The following is a 21,701-nucleotide window of genomic DNA, read 5'->3' as shown; positions in this document are numbered from 1 at the left end:
GGGGTTGGAGTGAGTTGGTAGCGAGGACGGGAGAGTGTGTTGGGCTTGTAGAGAGGGGGGCAGGGACAGAGTGGTCACATAGGACGTTGTCATTTATTAGAGAGTGGGCATTTTGAACTATCGGTAAGGTGGAGGAACTCGGTTATCCAGGAACAGGAAGGTGTGTGGTTGAGATAAATGACAAGTTCTCAGGTATAAAGGAAAAGTTTGGGTGCAGAAGCTGTGTGTACTTATCCACCTTTTTCTATTATTTTTATTCTCTTAAGGTTTTATAACTCCTTGTTTTTATAAAGTGGGAGGTTGTGTGAGCTGAGGAGATTTAAGGACTTGCTGGTTTGAGGTTTGTGGCATAAGATGTGATGATAATAGATTACACAGTGGGAGTTGCTGAATAGTTGCTAGGGATGATGTACAGTGGGACTGCAGTTATCTTAGGATAAGATAAATATTGGACATATTTACTGTAAAAGGTGTGACAGTGACAGATTTCTGGTCAGCTGTTCTTTTTTTTTTAAATATTGGCTTCAGGAATTACTTTTATTTTACCTGACATTTGTTTTAAGTAGCTTTTATGTACAGTCAGATGCATTTTACTCAGCATGGTTAGTTTTAGAATTTTTGAGAGACTGGTTTCTAGAGGCTCAGTAAATCACATAAAGTACCCTGGTATCAGCTTACCAAAAGATCAAGCCACATTTCTTCACCTTTAGTATTTTCTAGGGATCTGTTAGGGAAGACTAAATAAGAGTAATGGTTTCTGTAAGCAATAGAACTTTACTTTTTAAAACAAGTGATTTTTGGGAAAAAGAAGTTGCTTTAGAAGTGCCAAATTTTTATGGTGTAAAGCTCCAGAGGACACAATGCAGCACCATAACCCAGGGTTTATTTTGTACTCCAGGGTGTTCTGGGTGGCCATGCTAGTCTTTTCATGTTAACATGTTTGATGGTTTGTAGATTGCAGAAGCCCTGGTAACAGCTTTTTGGATAAAGAGGGAAAGTTATGCATTGGAGCTTGAGCTTTCAGTTTGAAGACCCGATCTTACAGAACGTATGAAATAAAATTGAAATTCCAGACTGCCACTGTCCATATAACAGTATCATTTGTGAATGAGCGTGGTCCCTGGTACATAGTAGATGCTTCTTAAATATATACTGTTAACCAGCATGTGCCAGCTAATGTTGGACATTGCTCCTTGGGGCCTTTCAGATGTTTGATATAAACCATAATACTCAAGGCATTAGCATTGTCTCTATTGATCGATTAGTTATGAAAGTAAAGGTGTATTTTCATCTTCTGTGGTTATTTTGATTTACATTCATCATTAGAGATCCCCTCAGGACATTAGCCTATTGTGATACAGGACTTTATAAATAGTGCATTTAATTAAAAACAAAATTAAACACATGATCACTTAGGGAACTTCAAAAGCAGTAAGTAAAAACATTTGCTTTTACTTTTCATCAGTTTCATTGTTTTAAGTAATATTTTTTTATATTCTTGAGCAAGTTAAATCAACAAATTCAAATAGGTGGCAGAGAGAGATGTTCTTGCTTGAACCATAACATAACACACTTATGAAATTAAAGTTACCTTCCTTGCTATTTCTGTAAGCAAAATGCACCCATCACTGTATACAAATAATTTTCTTTTTGCTGTAGAATACCTCCTTTGATGTACATGCAAGTCATTTTTTAACTTCATCACTGTAAAACTATCAAACTTAGTCTAAGTTGAGATCTATTTACTTACTTTTGGGTTTCCTGGCACATAATAGGTGTTCTTTAAATATTACTGTATTTCCTTCCTTGCGGGGATGTAATTTAGCATAGTGATTAACAACATGGGCTCTGAAGTCAGACTGTTTCAAATTCTAATTTCCAATTACCAACTATAACCTTGGAAAGTTGTTTACTCAATTTCTCTCTGCATCAGTTTCCTCATCTTTAAAATGGAGAAAACAGAGGTACTTCATAGGATTGCTCTGAGGATTAAATATGATAATGTGAAGTAGAACACAGTCTGGCACAAAATATTAGTGTAATGAATATTAGCCATCATTGTTATTATTATATCAAAATGAATGTTATAGATTAAAGGTACTATAGAAATTCAGATTAGTTAAGGAAGAATACAGTGTTATAATTCTCTGGTTACCTTTGGTTTAAATTTCTTTTAGATGTGTTATTGAGAAGCTCTTGATATACCAAATTAGTGTTTAATCATAATATTCTACAGAAAAACAAAATTATGTTATGCAGGGCTTCCTAACCAGAGTGTAGTGCATAGGAAGGCATCCAGTGTGCTGTTTGCAAATGTTTTATGGTTTTGAAATTTTAAATCATTTTTATGATGTTATGATTTTTAAATCATTTTATGATTAACTTTTCAAAATTTTACAGCAGTTGGAATGATATTTGAACATTTTTGGTATGATTCCATCAGTAAACTCTGAATTTGGCAATTGAAAATATTTGATTCAGAAGGCTTATACCAATTAGTATTTAATATCATCTGTAATATTTTGTATTTTATTTTTCATGTCATAATTTTATAATATAAAAAAAAAGTATTATTTTCACCAAGTCCCTCCAACTTACCCCAGTAAGCTTTACAAGTATTACCATTTTCAGCATGCGACATGATGTGACCAAAGTTGGGAATCACTGGGATAAAGCATAACAGTACTTCTTTTGGAGTCTCATAAAACTGAATTCAATTCCCACCTCCATTTACTAGCTGTGAGACCCAGAGCATGTAACTTAAACATATGAGTCTTAATTTTCACATATATAAAGTGGAGATGTGATGCTTATTTCAGAAGATCAAATGAGGTAACGTATGTAAAATACTTAGATAAATATTCACTAAATGGTGACTTCTATCATTACAATGATGTTTGGAAAACTTATCATTTTAGCTACTTTTTTCAAGGGTGTTTCAGACAGATATTTGATTATTTTTCAAATATTAATGTACCCTTTTCAAAGATCTTCAAGGAATTTTAATATAACTGTTGTGTGGTAAAAGGAATTAAACATTATCATTTAGTTTTGTAAGTTATTGAATGATCTACTCCTGTGCTATCTCTATCTATCCATTTCTTGATAGTTCCCCTTAGCAGATCTTGAGAAAACATTGTTACACAAAATGAGGTTAATGCTTTGTTCTTTAGGATTTTGCTGGTAGTGGTATGGCAAAAATTGAGTTGCATGCAGAGAATTGGAATCATCTAATTCACTTAAACCTTATATTTTATATTTGATTATTTACATTTAAATATCTGCATGTTACTGGCAGAATATGCTTGTTATTGAAAATCAGACTGTCCTTTGATAAATATGCTATTATATTGTCATAAGATGATATTCTTTATAATGTTTGCTATTTATTTGGCTTGAGATTCCTGGACAGTTATTAGATTTCTTGTGGGGATGCATCTTGTGCCTGGGCAAAAGAAACTGGCATAAAAAACAGAAATTCACAGTGCAAAAATAGGTTTGTTTCTTATAAGCACTTATTATTCTTTGTGTCTTTTATTTGCATTCATCACTTCTGCAGTCTGAAAGTGTGGTATCCCTTTCAGGAATTATAGTATTGTAATCTTGCCTGAGTATGCTAATTATGTAGTAAGTACAGGGATGACCATAGAGTTGGGTGCTTAGTACTTATTAGATTTGACAGGACATGTAACTTTTTAATCAGGGCTGCAACTGTGTTTCTTTAAAAATTTTAGCCTATTGAATGTATTTGCACTATTACAAAAAAGTCTTTTAGTTTTGGAGCAGTGGTCTCTGATAAAAATAGTTCGTTCTTTTATAGAGAAGTGAGGTAGAACCTCAAGCACTGTGCTCTTTATCCCTCCCCTGTGGTGCTGAGCTGCTTCATCCTCTAGTTGCTTGGAGAGGAAAAGGGAGTGGATGAGTCTCTACAGATATTTCCTCTTTTTTCTGAACCCTGTCTCTTCTTTCACAGTTTCTTCCACATCATGCCTTAAAAAAAAAAACAAAAACAAACAACCTGGGGTGTGTGTACCCCTTAGGGCTTCAGAAGATCCATGAACTTTCTAAAATTTTTAGCAAAATTTGTGGTTACATGTGTTTTTCTGGAGAGAAGAGCCATATTTTTCATCAAGTTCTTCTTCCATGGTACTGCCTAACCTCCTTAAAGTCCCTCATCTTTGGACCAGGAAAATCAGTAGCTGGCCAAAAATGGAACATTCAGAATGAAAAAGAAAAAACCTAGACGTTGTGGAAGGTCTTTTACGTCTTCTAAAAGTTTTTTCCTTGGAATTTTTGAGAAAACTGTTTTCTGTACTTGAGATGGCTCCTCTTTCTCCAGTTCCCCCAGTGACACTTGCCTCAAGTCAATATATCCAGTACAGAACTTGCCACCCCTCCTCACTTCTCTCTCCCAAATCCACCTGTTGTGAACTTTTCTGTTCCGGCATTGTCATTCTCAAAATCATATACACTGAAAACTGAACTTGTTTTTTTAACTCCTGGCTTGCTCTCATCCATATAACCAGTCAGTTGCCAAGTTCTATGATTCAGTTGTTACCAGATTTTTGTATTTCATGGGCCAGTAAAATTAATTTTTTTGTTGTTGACTGACTTAGGATTCTGACATTTTATTTTTGTTAGTAAATACATTTAAAAAATATCCCAAGGTCCATCTATTATTATTTCTATTTTAGTTCACTTTCCTCCATGAAACCTTTTTGATGTTCTGAATTGGATATGATCTGTCCCTCTTTTTGAAACCTCATAGTACTTTTTATGCTTACTGTTTACCATATATTATGGTTATTTGTATACTTAGCAGCTCCTCACTGTATATGGTCCTTGAGGGCCAAGAGAACTAACTAGGTATTTCTTATCTTTATATGTGCTGCAGCACCTAAGATAATGCTAAGGTGTTTTGCCTGAAAGGAATAGAAATTCATACTTCTTCCGGTCAAGGAAGGCTTTGTTGAAAGGATACAGTAGGCACCTTCATAGGCATCAGACAAGGATAGATAAGAAATGCAATACAACCAGGTTGCCTGCACGTGGAATGTAATACATGTCCCCTCCCCCCATTTCTCCTAGAGTAGACTGGTCACTTGCTCTGCTTTGTTGGTAAGTCACCTCTTCAGAACAGCTTTCTCTGCTCACAGGACTTCTTTGCCCCTACTCCCCTTCCCCCAGTCTTCAACTTTGACTTACTCTCATACCTCTGGCTCTCACACTGCCTAACCTGGTAGTTCAGGCACTTCATGTCATCTGACTCAGGTTCTCAGGATTCGCATTCCAGGTTCCTGGGAAAGAATATCAGATTGGCCCTTCCTTGTCAGGTGCCTGCCGCAGTCTAGTCATCTGTGGTGGGAATATGGCAGGGCTGTGGGGTATCATGAGTTTCATAAGGCTGACCCTTTCAGGGATAAGGTGGGTCAAGTTCTCAATTAAAAAGGCATGGCTAGAAAGTTAATGTTTAATAGATGACAGTGCCTACCAGCTAGTAGACACTCACTGAATATAAGGTGAAAATAATGGAATGAGATGGAAATATTGAAGAACTAAACATATCATTGCTTTAGTTTTTCTTTAATTCACAAGAGCATGCCTGCTAATTCTCAATATTAAGTTGTCATTTTGTATGGTTGGGAGATGTAATTAAATTCAACTTGAGGTAGGTGCAGGATTTTAAACTCCCATTATCAATGCATCCAACTCAGAATAGTTAATGTCACCTGATTTTAATTACCTTCAATTTTAATTCAGGAATTAATTTTCTTAAATGCCTATAATCAGTTCAGGGTCTATGCTTCATTGTCCCTGCTTTTTTCCAGTTAATTTTCCCCCCTATTATTTTTATGAGCACCAGAAAATTGTCCAGAGCTAAGGGAAGAGGTAAAATGGACCATTTTGCTCCTTGTTAATAATCTTGCTTAGAGGTTTTTGTTAGGGAGTAGGTAAAAACATTTGGCAAAGAGATTGCTCATAGCTTTTAGTTATCCATGCTGTGTCTTCTCCTGTTTAGTTTAGTTTTGTTTTATTGTGGGTTGGGGCTTGTCGGGGGAAATGGGGAGGAAGAGATGCTTTAAGTATTCAAGAGCTAGAATATTAGCAGTAAAGACCAAAAAATTTAAACGTGGGTCTCATAAGAATTGTCTAGAGCAGTGGACACTAAATTTGTTCAGATTACTGAAATTTGTTTTAAAATTTGTTTTGTAGTCAACAGAATACAGTAGACTAGCACTAATAAAATCCATCTATTTGAACTAGTAACTCAATTCAGAAATAGGAGATACCATGTAATGTAGGGCAAAGAGCAGAGACTGAAGACTGGGAGAGCAGTCCTAATTTCTGAGCTTCATTTTCCTTTTTCTGTACAATGAGGTCTGACCTCAGGGGTCCCTTGTCTGTGAAGTTAATATTATCAACTAGATGGAATATTTTAGCAAATTATAAAGAGGGCTATTTTTGTGTTGTTATTTCTCTTGTTCTTGAGTTTGATTAAAAGTAGTTTAACTTAATAAACCTGTTTAGGAAGATAGTTAAAAACTGAAGTTAAAAACCTGAAAGACATAAATTCACAAAGTACCCGTATGTAAATGTTCAAGGGAATATAAAGAAGTTCTTCTAGTATTTGATTTCTCCACCAATTTTAATTATCTTCATTTTGGTACAATTCTTTATCAGTGCTGAGCAAGTTAGAGTTATCCTTAGGCCTTTATCTATCCAGGCTATCCTTTTACCTCCTTGGTAATCATGTATATCGTTTCTGTAATTCAGGCTGCTTGAACTGAATAACATTGTGTTAGGATCACTGTTTAATTGTTCTAGTTTTGGTGCAATGCTGTATGTAAATGAAATATACTGTTTTCAATGTTTTGCTATTAGGTGGTAACAGAAATGAACATATCTGATAAGAACCAAGCAAACAAAAGATACCAAAAAGACCAAATTTGTTTGACTTGTACCTGAATAATGGCCTAGGTGATCTTAGAAACAATTTTCAGGAGGGTATAGTCTTTTTTTTTTTTTTTCTTCCTTTTTCTTTTTGGCTGCGCCACATGGCTTGCAGGATCTTAGTTCCCCAACCAGGGATTGAACCCAGGCCCTTGGCAGTGAAAGCATGGAGTCCTAACCACTGGACCGCTAGGGAGTTCCCGGATATAGTCTTTAGACATGAATTTCCTTTGATTTCTAAGTTAGACTTGGAAGATACTTAAAATTTAAGACTGTTAAGGATTAGCTGAGATGTTACTGTATACATTGTTCTATTACTATTTTGCTGCTATAGTCATCAGTCTAATTCTCAAATGGGTAAGTGTTTTAACATACATACAAAAGTCTTAGTTTTTTGGATGATGTTAGTATTTTACATCTCAAAAAGTTTTCGTTGCTTAACTTAAAAGTAGATAGTATTCTAAATTTTTTCTAGCTGCTCATGTAAATCTACAGCTGGCATGTCAGGCATCTCTCACCAGGATTAAAATACACACTATTTGTATATTTAAATTGTTCTTGTATCTCCTGCTTTTATTCATGTGGCCTGCTGTTAACACTTATTACACTGGTGATTTAGGGACCATTTAAATCAGACCTCTTTAAAATTAGCAAGGTAGCTGGATTCTTGTCATATTGTAATTAATCTTCCTGTAGTGGTTGATTGTGCAACCTATTTACACTGGGTCAGATACTCAAAATTTCCTTTATCCTTTCAAGTTGGATTTGAAAACTAAAATAGTATTCCATTGAATTCTAAGAACTAATGAAAATGTTACATTGTATTTGGATTTCTGTTTTAGCCATGTATTGATATCCCTAGTTTTTATGTTTTTATTTAGTGGATAGTTTGTATATTATGATATGATCTTGGAACTTACCGGTATGATTTTAGAATCATTAAGTTTAAAATATTTTAAAATCAGTTGAGAAACAGCAAAACTCCTCTTTAGTCACTGCTCTTGAGCTAATGTGGAAATGAATTTTGCCCAGGACCTTGGAAATTATATTTTACAAATTACTATAAATTATAGAGGGATTGTTTTAGAATGAGATACCTTTAATAGAACATTTCCCCCTCTATCTCCTGCAGTTAGAACATGGGAATCATTAACTTCAAAACAGAGCTCTGTTTGAAGTAATGATATAAATACTATAATGATTTATGTAGATAATGTAGTTCTGATGTATGGGAACTTCCTTCCTGTCTACTTCTAAGAAGAGAAGTATATTTCTTATTCTTTTATTTTTGTTATTGTGGTTGCAATTAAAATCCACATTCATGTTCTCATTGGTATTTGTAGTTCTTTCAACTTTTTCTAGACTACTGAAAAGTTTTTTAGTAAGCTTTTTGTTTTGGAATAATTTTAGATTTGTAGGAAAGCCGCAAAAATAATGCATGGAGTTCCTGTATACTGTTCACCTGATTTCCCTTAGTGTTGATGTGTTACATAGCTGTGGTGTATTTGTCAGTACTAAGAGATTAATATTGGTGCATTAATGTTAACTAAATTTCACACTTTATTTGAATTTCAGCAGTTTTTCCGTTAATGTTCTTTTTCTGCTCTGGGATCTAATCCAGGCCACTGCATTGCATTTAGTCAAAGCCACTTTTTATTAAGCTTTTTTGGTTTTCAGTGTTCAGAAGGAGGCTCATTTATTGACTTATTTATGATTAGGTATCTCTGGTTGTCTTATGTGTACACAGGTACTTTCCTAGCCTGGAGGTATAAATGAGAAATAGACAAAACTTTTAAGCAGCTCAACTTGTGGAGATATACAAGTAAACAATGGTAATGGAATGTGGTTACAGAAAGAGTAGCCAGTTTTGGAAGGAGGAAGAGGAGGAAGAGACAAATCAGGGAAGTCCTCCCAGAGGAGGTGACATTTGAGATGGACCTCGAGGGATAAATAGGAACTCTTATGGCAGAGACTGGAGAGAAGCACATCCAGACAGAGGGAATAGTATGTACAAAGACTCAGAAATATGAGTGAGCAAATAGATTTGCCCTGGAATAAAGGGTTGGCGCGGGAGGAGTGTAGGAGGTAAGGCTGGAAAGGTTTGCAGTGGATTTGGAGAGTATTGATTTGAATTTTTAGTAGCTGTATTTTTTTTTTTTTTTTTTTTTGCGGTACGCGGACCTCTCACTGTTGTGGCCTCTCCCGTTGTGGAGCACAGGCTGCGGGCGCGCAGGCTCAGCGGCCATGGCTCACGGGCCCCGCCGCTCCGCGGCATGTGGGATCTTCCCGGACCGGAGCACAAACCCATGTCCCCTGCATCGGCAGGCGGACTCTCAACCACTGCGCCACCAGGGAAGCCCAGTAGCTGTATTTTTAAAAAGCCACAGTTTATTATAGATAGATAAAGATAAATATAGATATAATTTGGGGAAGCCATCTAGAGACTTTGCGTTCTCCTCCCTCTTATTACCTGCCTTTTTTGCCATTCCACTACCATTTGCCATTCCAAATTCCATTTGGGTTTTTGTTTTGTTTTGGTTTTTTTTGTTTTTGCGGTATGCGGGCCTCTCGCTGTTGTGGCCTCTCCCGTTGTGGAGCACAGGCTCCGGACGCGCAGGCTCAGCGGCCATGGCTCACGGGCCCAGCCGCTCCGCAGCATGTGGGATCTTCCCGGACCGGGGCACGAACCCGTGTCCCCTGCATCGGCAGGCGGACTCTCAACCACTGCGCCACCAGGGAAGCCCCTCCATTGGGGTTTTGACTTACAACATTGGTGAGCATTTATATGGTAAAGGAAATTGAAATTGTAGGCATCCTTAGGAATGCGGAACCGAATTTGAATTGAAACTGAGTTGAAATTGTAGGCAACTGAATTTATAATATTTTGTTATTGGTGAATTTTTAAAGTTGGTATTAATTTACATTCAATTAAATAGGCATGCAGAAAAGTGCTGTATGCTGCCGTCAATGTTTGCGACTTAGATAGGGATATGATTTTAATATTTTTCAATGTAAAAATTTGATGAATGGATTTAACATTGCAGTTAACTTTGTAGGACACCTCCACTACATATGAATTATTTGTGTGGGTTAAATGTATATTTTACATTTTTATCTCACAAAATTTTGAGGCAGAGCTAGTAAGAAATGTACCTATTCAAAAACAGTTTTCAGTCAGGTCATATGTACATACCATGTAATTTAGCATTAGCACCATAGTGACATTTTGTTGCTCTGCTTTCAAAGAAGTAAAGGGAAAGTTACCAGAAGCCAAAATTAGAACATTGCGGGAGCCAGAGGATGATCCCCCTTCTTGCTCACAAGTGATTGATCCCTTAAGCATTCTTTCTATATTCCACAAAAGTGAGGAAGAAATCCCTCTTCTCCCTGTAAATTGGCCAGTTGCCCAAAGAGAACACATGATTCTTAGCAACACTCGAGTTACCTTGTTCATATTCTCAGGTGAAAAGATATTGAGGAGAGCTACTTGGCTGAGTGAGCTGCCTCTTTTTTTTTTTCCCCATTTAATCAAACCAACATTTTCCTTAGGTGATTTATGAATGTTAAAATGGCTATTAGCTTTCTGCTTTATGGTTTATAAGGCTTGTAAAATGATAGGATCATGTCCATGAAAGATGTGAAACTGAATAAATGATGCACTACTGTGTAAGCTGGACATATTTTGGTTGTTAGGGAGTTAAAAAAATTTCTTCCCTTCCCTTATTGCATATTCACCCTCTGGAAATATTTAATGAAAAAGTAATTGATATTGGGGAGGAACACATAGGTGACTTCAGAGATAACTGGTAATGTTTAATTTTTTAAATTGGGTGATAGGTACACAGATGTTTGTTTTGTCACACACGTCATAAATATCCCTTTTTGTATTCAATATTTAATTGAAACAACTTAAAAAGTTTTAAAGGCTGAAAAGGGGGTAATTGATTCTAATTAACTTAAAGCCAGTTCCATTCAAGGTGGTTTTTGTTTTTGTTTTGTTTGGTCACAAGGAATAGAAGACTCACTCAAACTAGCTCAAAGACTTGGAGAGGGGAATTATTGTTAGAATAGAGATAGGTTTTATGAGAATGAAGGAAGACCTGAAGAATCAGGCCACAGAAACTGAGGCAGCTCTGGCATTGGCCAGGCTATTTTCTCTGCCTTTCTTCTCTTTCTTTCTCATTGTCTTCATTATTTACTATTTCTGCCTCTTTTTACTTTCTTGTCTTTACTTGTTCTCCTTGGTCTCTTCCTCTCTTTTTTGTCTCCTTGGTCTCTTTCCTCACTCATTTTCTATCTCTCCTTTTGTATGGACTCTCTTCTCTCATGACATCTGTAAGTCTCTCTGTGCCTTTGTCTATTCTGTTTTCTCTCCAGATCAACTTCCTCTGAATTCTTTCCTTTATGGTATTGATGTGCATGAAGCCCTATAATGGTAACCTAGGTTTTCACACATTGTGACTTTGTAGTTTAGGATGACTTTTTCTGTATCTTCCAGTGCAGATTCCTCAGAAAATCTGGCTGGTCTTACTCATCTTTTGGAGCTAGATCACAGAGGGTGTAGGCCCTCTGTCCCCCTGTACTGGGTGACTCCTGTGTCAGGTATTTATTTACTCATTATCCAGCCACAGAGAGGGGCATGGCCCAGATCCTGTAGGCCACCTGCCCTGCAAATGAAATAGGGATTTCTCCAGAAGGGGTTATGGGCAGGCAGGTACTATAATATATCAATTAAGTTTCATCAAAAATTTCTTAATGCATTTTAAGCCTCTTTGGTGATTGGTATGTGATTGCTTCCTAGAAAAATCTTTTTCAGAGAAGAGACCCATTATCTTTGTCCCAGTCACAACTCACTGCTATCTTTTATTAAGATATTCATTCATTCACTGAACAAATATTTAATGACCACTCACGTTTCTTGCACTCCTTCAGGTATTAGGATACAGAGTGGGCAGGACAGATTCATAGCAGTTAATTTCACTGAAGCGGATGGTGGGCACAAAGGAGCTGGGACTGGGTTTTGAGAGTGAGGTTTAGAGGGGAATAGGGAGAACAGGAGGCTTGTGAATGAGTCCAAATTTATTGCCAAGTATAGTTGTGAGATGAGAGTTGAAGGCATAACCAGGAATGGGTGTGGGGCTGACTAAAGATAGCAGAGGAATGGAAATCTTCTGTTTCTGTTAACTGCCTATATCGAAAATTCCATCTATTGCAACTGGCATTTGGAAAATGTAATTAGGCAACCACTGGATCTCATAGAAACTCAAGCCATTCATCTCACAGTTATTAATGTGTCTACTGTGTCCTAGACTGTGCTCTAGACTGGGGGTAGAGGCACAAAAAGAAGGCACTGTTTTGTGCTTTCGAGGAGTGTGCTTTTGAGTTTAGGACTAGTGGAATACTAAACAGGCACCAACCCAAATAATTAAAATAATTTGACCAAGTATTAGTGTTGTGGTGTTTGACATTAACCTGTAGGATCAGGTTGAATCTGGTCAGAGTCACCTTGAGGGAGAATTACATAGATGTGGAAGGGTTTTCAGGTTGTACCAAAAAGAGTTTTGTTACCATTTAAATCAAAATCAAGAAAACCCATTAGCAGTTTATGAGATTCGGAGCTGGAAATAGAGACAAAAAAATTTTTATTTTTGAGTAGCCAGAGCTGGCTAGAGATAAAATGAGGTCAGGTGTCTGGGAAGGACAGTTTGGGACTTGATTTTGGAAATTAACCTCTGGGACTGATGCTGAAAGGGAATAATCTGTGCCAGCCAACAGAGCGGGACTATTAATTGTGTTCAGAGGGAATGGGAGAGGCTTCAGCAAAGATTGAAGTTTGAGTTGAATAGGGTTTTCAAAAATGTTTAAATGCAGAGGCTTGGCATGCTTAGAGGGACAGTGGGCTGGGTGAAAAAATTATTCTGTTATTTCAGGTTAAGGAAACTTGCTAATTTCACAAGAAAAATATATCTAACTTCTCCCACGAGACCATAAATTCCTAAACTTATTTGTATTTGAAGTCTCATTGTCTAGCAATGCCAGGCAATGCAGGATATGTGTGTGTGTGTGTGTGTGTGTGTGTGTGTGTGTGTGTGTGTGTTTTAAAGGCTGAATAACAATTTTTGTTTGCTCTGTGACATTTTTCCCATCTGTAATTTTGCTAACCATTTCTTTTACTGAATCAGGAAGCTGGAAACTGGTTTTTGTGCTAAGTATGGTACCTTGAAAAGCATTTTGGATGAAATGTCATTTTTTACCTTAATCTGAGTTTTTATTATCTTGGCTACTTATACCTCTATAGAAAGGAATCAGTGGGAACAATAGATAACCTTATTTTTGGAAATAGCAGGAACTGTGCTCCTGTGATCCTTAGTTATAGATATTCACATTTTTTTTTTTTAAGAATAGCAGTCTAACTTGAATGTTCTGCTAGTTTAAGACTGTATATAGAATATCCTTGAGCATGAAGATAGGAGCTTGGCTGCCAGACAACTCTTACTTCCTTACTGTTGCTACACTCTTTAATTCTTTCTGCTCTTTGTCCCTTCTTGATCAGTAGTGCATAATTGAAGAACATGCTGATCACTGTACTATGGTAGTATTGTGGATTGTTGGGTTAATAGGAAGATGTGGATCCATGGTTTGATTTGAAGCCTCTGTGTGTCAGAATTAGAGATTTAGTCTGCCTTTAGCATTATAATAATTATAATCATTGAATATTAGAATGCAACCATAAAGCACATCTAAGCCAAAGTCCTTCACATTTTATGTGTAAGGAGACTGTCATGAAATTAGGTGACTTACCCAGGGTCACAAGCTAGTCATGGCAGAGCTAGGACCAAGGTCTCCTCTTCCATAGAGTTTGTTCCTACATGGTATCCCTAACTAAAAAAATCTTTTTAAGTGCCTGAGTTGTAAATGAAAGGTGAGAATAAGTTAGAAAGAAAAATCAAGTTACTGACTAAGCTTTCAATCTGCTGTGGGAGAGAGGCTGGTCTGTGCCTATTGCAGTCATATGTTCCCATATATCTGATTATGCAGGCCTGTAGAGAGACCATGAGCATGTGTGTCTAGCACTGGCTAGAGGGTTATCCAAAAATAGTGGCATATTGGGGCTGTGAGACTTCTAGAAAAGGGGGTGTGCTGTAGTTATAATCCTGGCCTTTTAGAAGTTTCATGCCTTCTCTACAGAAGCAAGTATTTAAAAGGAAAAGGAGGTGTTTCAGGTGCCACTGGAATAACTACTAGTACATGAGGTAGTGGTGCAGACTGTGGGCAAACTTAAAGGAAAAGCTGCAGAGGTGCAGATGGGTGAGAAGTATGGGAGAAGAGGTAGCAGACAGGAGTATCTAGGGCTGAAAATAGATTTTAGGAAGAAAGTGTTTTTGTTCTTCAGGGTAGGGCAGAGAAAATGACTAATGCTTTGATGTAGTTTGCTGTAGCTTTTAGGTTATAAGTTGCTGAGTAAGTGTGTGAATCCAGGTTCTATCCACGGTATTGTTATTGTGAGACAGCAGCTAAGTAGTTACACCATTTCTACTGAGGTTTTGAACCAACATCAGTATCCAAGAAGTTTTCATTAAATTAAACACTTCGGGCCTTAACATTACTTGGTGGTACTTGGAACAGAGGAAACAGCATTCACAAATAATGGCTGGTTAACATTTACTGAATACCTAGTATGTGCTAGGCACTGTTCTAAGAATCATCTGTTGACCCCTGTTTTACAGATGCGGAAATTCATTATGCCTGATGGCACCGAAGTATGAAAGAGCGTAATATACTCATGTACCTCCTTTGGGCTGGTTTTAAGCTTTCTTTTAGGCAAAATGAGAGAGAAAAAGGAGGAGGCATCAGGTGACAGTGTGGTTTTGAGTGTCAGCCATCTTTCAGGGTAAATTTTTAAAACCACTGTGTATGTGAGCTGAATGCGTTTACTCATATATAATAATTTGTACTAGCAATTCACTGGCCTTAAAGATCTTGCGAAGAAATCATCACCATTTCTTATTTTTCACATTCATAATGTAGTATATGTTATGGGAAGAAATAGGTGGGCCTGTGATACGGTACCTGCTCTCAAGGAGCTCCTTAAAAATAAAATTTAGAGTATATTTAGCTAAATACAGTGAGTCTACAGTAGAATATATACTGGTAAATTGTTTTCTGTCTAACGGTGTTGGTGATTCTGTGTGCTATCCTGTACACACATTTCTTTCTTGTTCTGTTTGATTGTTTATAACATGGTTTTCTAAATTAATTCCATTCCTTTATTCTCTGCAGATTGCCTTGTTTCTTTTGTTGAGAACAAGACCATCTAACTTAGTTACTTGTCTTCCTTTTCTCTCAAAAATCTCTGTAGCTTTAGCTCTCATCCTTTTTTCCTATTTATATTGGATGTACTTTAGATACATATCGTTTTAAGGATACATCTTTTAAGTTGAACTGATCCCATTGCCTCCTGTCTCTGGAGCCTTTCAGACTTTTCTTCCCTACATGTCCTATCGCCTGCCCAGTTCCTCCCTTTCTGCCTACAAAATCATCTTCAGTTCCTTCCTCTTCAAGCCATAGAGTCTGTCTTTGCAATTCCTTTATGTCTATCCCATTCTTTATATCCTTATTATTGAAGATTGAAGATGGGCAAATGAATCTCTCCTTAAATTTGTGATGAATTTTGAAGGAAGATACATAAAAAGATGTACATAAAATTAGGAAGTTTCAAACACCACATGTGTATTGGGGAAGGAAGGTGAGACAAGGGAAGCAGTTTGGGGAAAACCTAAGAGTGAAAAGTTATTAGAGAGAGAACATACTACTGAAGCAGTGGAGCACAGAGGACTGAGGTAAAAATAAAGAGTTCAGACCTAATAAGAAAGGGTCATAGAAAATGTTGGAAGAATTTGGAGAATTATTAGATAAAGTGATGTTTTTTTAAAATTTATTTATTTTTGGCTGCATTGGGTCTTCCTTGCTGCGCGGGGGCTTTCTCTAGTTGTGGCGAGTGGGGGCTGCTCTTTGTTGCGATGCGTGGGCTTCTCATTGCGGTGGCTTCTCTTGTTGCAGAGCACGGGCTCTAGGCGTGCGGGCTTCAGTAGTTGTGGCACATGGGCTCAGTAGTTGTGCCTGCGGGCTCTAGAGCACAGCTCAGTAGTTGTGACACATGGGTTCAGTTGCTCCGTGGCATGTGGGATCTTCCCGGACCAGGGCGCAAACCTGTGTCCCCTGCATTGACAGGCAGACTCCCAACCACTGTGCCACCAGGGAAGCCCTGATGTTTTTTTAATAGTGCCATTTGGAGATGATGAGAGGGAAGAGGGGCTTTGAGCTAGAAGTTTGAGAAAATTGCAGCAGTAACATCCAGTAGGTATATGTCAGGCTCAGATAGATGTGTGAGGAGTAGAAAGGATTAATTTGAGAAATGCATAAGAAGAAGATTTTGTTACAGCTTGATGTAAGGAGAGAAGAGTGAGTAGGTTCCAGATGACTCTTAGATTTCGTACCTGGAAGGAAGGTAAGATGGTGGCACTTTTCATGGTGATCTAGAAGCTGAATGGGTCAAAGCCTTGGTATAAAACAATTCATTCTTTATTTGTATGAAATGCTATGGAACACCTACTGAAACAAATCTTGTATTTAGTTCTGTGGTCAGTAAGAGGTGCTTTCTTTTAAGAGATAGAACTGGATGCCTAATAAAAACTTGGGTGAATATATGTTGTGTGATAATAAAGAGAAGGACAAACTGACATTTTATCAGGGAGCCTTGGAAAAACATGAGAGAGAGAGTGCAACATTTCTTTCTTTTTTTTTTTTTTAAATCAGCACCTTCATAGGGGTAGAACTTCATGAGATGGGTAAAAATTGATTCTGAGATTAATAAACTTATTATTTCACTCAAAATAATCCAACATCAATGGTAGAAATGCTGTTTTCAATACATTAAAGAATGGTGCACATTACTTCATTAATCTCTACTTTTTGTAGTTAATTTTGTAGTTGCTGCTAACATGGGATAATCTGGGAATTGTGTGTTATAGACTATTTTAAATGTAAGTGGTATGCTTTTGTATTCTCTTCCTCAAAATTGAATCATTAGGGGTTTTTTTAGATATGCATGGGAGAAATCACTTCTTTCTCACACTGTCATTAGGAAGTTCTTTGTGTGCTCCTTGAATATTAACTGTTTTTGTGCTACCCCGATTACCAATTAAGTGATAAGAACAGAGATAAAATCATATATAAATGTGCCTTTTGATTCTCTAAAAATGTAGATGTTTGAAATTATAAAATTATTTGAACTTTATTTTAACTAACGTTTTTGGTTGATAGAGTTGAGAAATATTAATAAAGGATCATGCTTATTGAACAATAGTCATTCATCTGTTCAGCAGTATTTATCTACGTAACCAATTTATGTCAGGCACAGTTCTAGGCCCTGGGAATACGAGGATAAATAAACGTTCATGGAGCTTATATTTTGTGGAGAAGACAGGGGATGAAATATGTAATGTGAAGAAGTGACATGTGCTTTTAAAAATATAACAGAGTAAGGGGAGAGAATGTGATTGGGTGGGGGCTGTTTAGATAGATTAGTCAGGGAAGGCTGTTCTGAGGGAAGCAGAAACATGGGTGAAGAAGATCTTGTAAAAACTTATTCCAGGCAGAGAGAATGGTAAATGTGAAGATCATGAGACAAGATCTAGCTCATTGAGAACCAGTTTGGTATGTTGGAGGAAAAACAAGAAAGCTGGTCTGACAAGTGCAAGACAACAAAGTGGAGAATAATAGGAGTTGAAGGTAAAGGGGTAGACAGGGGCCAGAGCATATTGGGCCTTATTGCCCATGAGTTTTATTTTGAGTGTCATTGGACACCATAGGAGAGTTTTGGGACAGAGTTGTGACATGATCTGATTTACATTTTACAAAATTCATTCCAGCTACTGAGTGGAAAACTGCCCATAGGAAAGGTGAGGTCTAAAGCATTGGACCATTTAGGAAGCTTTTGCAATGATCTAGGCCTATGGTTTCCAGTATGCTCATGATCATTGTGGTGCAAGAAGAAACTGTTAGAGCTATATTTATTTTTATTTTTAAAAATTAAGCTCTACTAATTCAGTATACATATTGGTCCTGGCACCCACATTCCATCTGTATGTTAACTACATGTCACTTACCAGTTTTAGCCTGAGTAACTGGGTGAATGTTGAAGTCATTTACTGAGATGAGATACATGGTGGAGCAGGGTTTGTTTGAGGGTAAAGGTGGGGAAGCAGTAAGTCAGTTTGGGCATTTTAAGTTTGAGATGTCTACTAGAAATATAAGATTTATCAGGTAAGTAATTTAGATATATGTGTCTGGAGCCAAGGTTAGAAGCCAGGGTATGGATTAGAGATCTAAATTTGGGAATCATTAGCACAGAGGCAGTGTACAAGAACTTTGGAGCCAACCTGTGTGTATTCAAATTTCAGCTTTGTCACTTACTATGTAGTGGTGGACAAGTGAATTTGTCATCTGTCTATAAAATGGGGATAGTAATAATATCTACCTCACTGGGTTATTGTGAGGATTAAATGAGTTAACCCAAGTAAAGTGTTTAGAATAGTGTCTGGCATGTAGTACTCACTAGCTGTTAACTCTTATCAGTTTATGAGTGGTGTTTAAAACCATGAGCTTAGATGAGATGACCTAGAGAGTGAATTTAGATAGAGAAAAGGTCCAATGAAGGAGCTCTGAAGCAATACAACCTTTGGAATTCAGAGACAGGAGGGAGGACACTGAGAAGGAGTGGGGTAGGAGTCAAACCAGTAGGATGTTGGACCTAGAAGCTTGCCTAATGAAGAAAATATTTCAAGAGAAGTCATCAACTTGGACTAGTTCTGCTTGAGAGTTTGAGTAAGATGAGGACTGAGAATTGACCATTGGATTTGTTAAGATGGAAGTTGGAGACTTTGAGAAATGGGTAGAGTAGTGCGTATGAACACCTGATTGGAGTGGGTTAAGGAGAGAATTGGGGGAAAGAATTGAAGAACATGTATATAGACAACTCAGAGGGGTTTTGCTATGAAGAAGAAGAGAGAAAATGGAGTGGTAGCTAGAGGAAGATTTGTGGAGTCAAGGAAAGGTAGGAAATGGGGTGTGTTTGTGTTGATTTTAAGATGGATAGTATAGCAAGTTTGTATAACGAAGAGAGTGACCCAGTGGGTAGAGAAAACTTGACGATATTTGAGTGACATGGGACAATTGTAGCAGCCAAGACCTTGAATAGGTAAAATGAGGTGGGTAAGTGCACAGCCTCCAATTGTGAACTCTCTCCAGGGTTAGTCTTAGACACTGGCAGAGGTAGTTCATCCACTGATAAAGGTAGAGATTAATGGAGGTGCAGATAGATTGGTGGGTTTGGTTATGGGAAAATGAGATAATTTTTTCAGAGTGCTTTACTTTTTCCATTAAGAGGGTGGCAGGATCATTAGCTGAGAGTCAGAGTGGGTAGGGGTTTGTAAGGTTTGAGAGAGAGAAGGTGGTGTCAGATAGGCATCTTGGAAGGGGGGAGAATGAGTTGACTAAGGAAGTGCAGGTGGAGTGTCAAGGAGTTCAAGTGGTCCATCTGACATTTGTGGTTGTTAAAGTGATTCCAGCTGGCTGAGGAGGGAAATGTGGTCTTGAGGGGGTATACAGTGGGAAAGTGGTAGGGACGATGCCTCCTCTGTTGTGAACTCTTTAGTCTCATGGCTGAGAGGATTGCTGCTTCTTAGGTCCATGGATGTTGACAGAGGAATTAATAAAAGTGAAGAAGCCAAAAAAAATCATTTCATTTTTGCGTATGTTCAGTGTCTATGTCATTCACGATGTTTCATGTAGAGCAGCGGTCTTCAACTTTTTTGGCACCAGAGACCCGTTTCATGGAAGACAGTTTTTCCACGGGAGGCAGAGGGGAGGCAGGGGGATGGTTCAGGTGGTAATGCGAGCAATGGGGAGCGGCAGATGAAGCTTCGCTTGCTCGCCGCTCACCTCCTCCTGTGCGGCCTGGTTTCCAACAGGCTGAGGACTGCTGTCAGTCCGCCGCCCAGGGCTTGGGGACTCTGGATGTAGAGGATGAGTTCCTAGAGGTGTTTATGTTGCTGTATCTCCTTTAGAGTGCCTACGTTACACAGGTGATAATCAAGATGGCCCTGGAACACTTTCAGTGAATTATATTTGGTTGCTGTGTTACATAAAGAAAGAAAAATCTCTACTGGAGAAGCTTTATAGTTTTTCCTGATAGATAGAAAACCTCACCAAAGTTTTCCCTAGGACCTGTGGTTTCTGTTAATCTAGAATTATCACTTAGGTTGATTTCATACTTTTGAGCTGGATTACAGATGAATTCAAAGGCTGGTTTTCTTTTGTTTCAGGTGCTGGAGAATCTGGTAAAAGCACCATTGTGAAACAGATGAAGTAAGTTGGAACATGGTCTTTTGTAAAACTACATTTACTCATAATGCATAAAAGTCCATAGTGTCTTTTCATTTTAGGTCCATGGTAATGAGTTGTGGTTTTCTTCTTTTTAAAGAATCATTCATGAGGATGGCTATTCAGAGGAAGAATGTAAACAATATAAAGTAGTTGTCTACAGCAACACTATACAGTCCATCATTGCAATCATAAGAGCCATGGGACGGCTAAAGATTGACTTTGGGGAAGCTGCCAGAGCAGTAAGTGTTTCTCATTTCCTCTTTACTCGCTCTTTTTCAGTAGATGCAGTTAAGCACAATTTGCTTCATGTGTTAGGGAAATAAATTTAAGCAACACTCTCAGATGTAGCAAAGTACTGTCTGCTCATTTGAGACATGTTAGCAATCTACTTTAAGAGATATTAGAGTACTACCACAAAGGTAAGTCTAGGAAATGGGATTCTGTGGATATACTATAGGTTTTTGTGGTAACTGTTTTATTCACTTGCTTCTTTTACAGCACTGTTGACTTTTATAGTAGTAAATGATAGTAAATTGAAATAATCTAAGAGAGGTTGTCATGATATGGAGCTCTGCTTTCTGAGGTGTAGAGATTAAAGGTAAATATCAGTGTCGCAGAATAAACTTGGTAAGGACATGAACACTAAGTCTTAATTTTAGAGGCAAATTTCCAGTATTCAAGAATAACTGTATCCCTATACTACATTGTACTATAGGCTATATAGAATTGGATTATACCATGTCCTAGTATAATTCTTGCACATGTCAGATATTCAGAAGTTGTGTTGATTGATTATAATACTTAGTGGGCCCTGAAGGTCTAGTTTATAAATTAGGATGTTTGATACAGTGGGGAGAGAGCCAAAATGAAAGTGGGGCATTTTTATATCATCATCAGCTAAATTCCAGGAGAAGGCTGGGAATGTATAGAACGCTTTCCTAGAACTAAGGGAGTCATCAGGTGTGTTCAGTGTCATACTTAGGTGCTATGGGCAATAAAAGGAAGTGACTTGGGGAGACTGCCTGGAAAGGCAAAGCCTATATGTCTGTGAAGTAGCTTAGGAACTCTTCTAAGCAACTCTCAATTTCTCAGATGTAAATTAATATTCAGTAAATAAGTGAGGAAATTCTTGGAGGGAAAAATAATAGAAGGATGGTTCTAATTGGATAGTATTAGATTAGGAAGACTAGAGGTGCCATAAAGGAAGGGCAGCTAGAGTAAGGGTTGTAAAATGATTGGCAAGAAGAGGAGCAAAAGAAGAAATGAAGAGGAATGTGTGGGGCATGACTTCTACATTTTTGTAA

At 37.6% G+C, this 21,701-nt stretch overlaps 1 protein-coding gene across 1 annotated transcript in view; it reads left to right on the top strand.

Annotated features, from left to right (window-relative positions):
- The window catches only part of GNAI3 (G protein subunit alpha i3), a 37,538-nt gene that overhangs the window by 569 nt on the left and 15,268 nt on the right, over positions 1-21,701 (top strand). Inside the window, exons 2-3 of the mRNA XM_081222675.1 lie at positions 20,337-20,379; positions 20,495-20,636. Coding sequence (XP_081078801.1) covers positions 20,337-20,379; positions 20,495-20,636 — 185 coding nt within the window. The remainder of the gene's footprint in view (positions 1-20,336; positions 20,380-20,494; positions 20,637-21,701) is intronic.

Source organism: Mesoplodon bidens, assembly GCF_964165515.1.
Source record: "Mesoplodon bidens genome assembly, chromosome: 2".
Taxonomy (NCBI): Eukaryota; Metazoa; Chordata; class Mammalia; order Artiodactyla; family Ziphiidae; genus Mesoplodon; species Mesoplodon bidens.
This window is presented reverse-complemented; position numbering and strand designations above follow the sequence as displayed.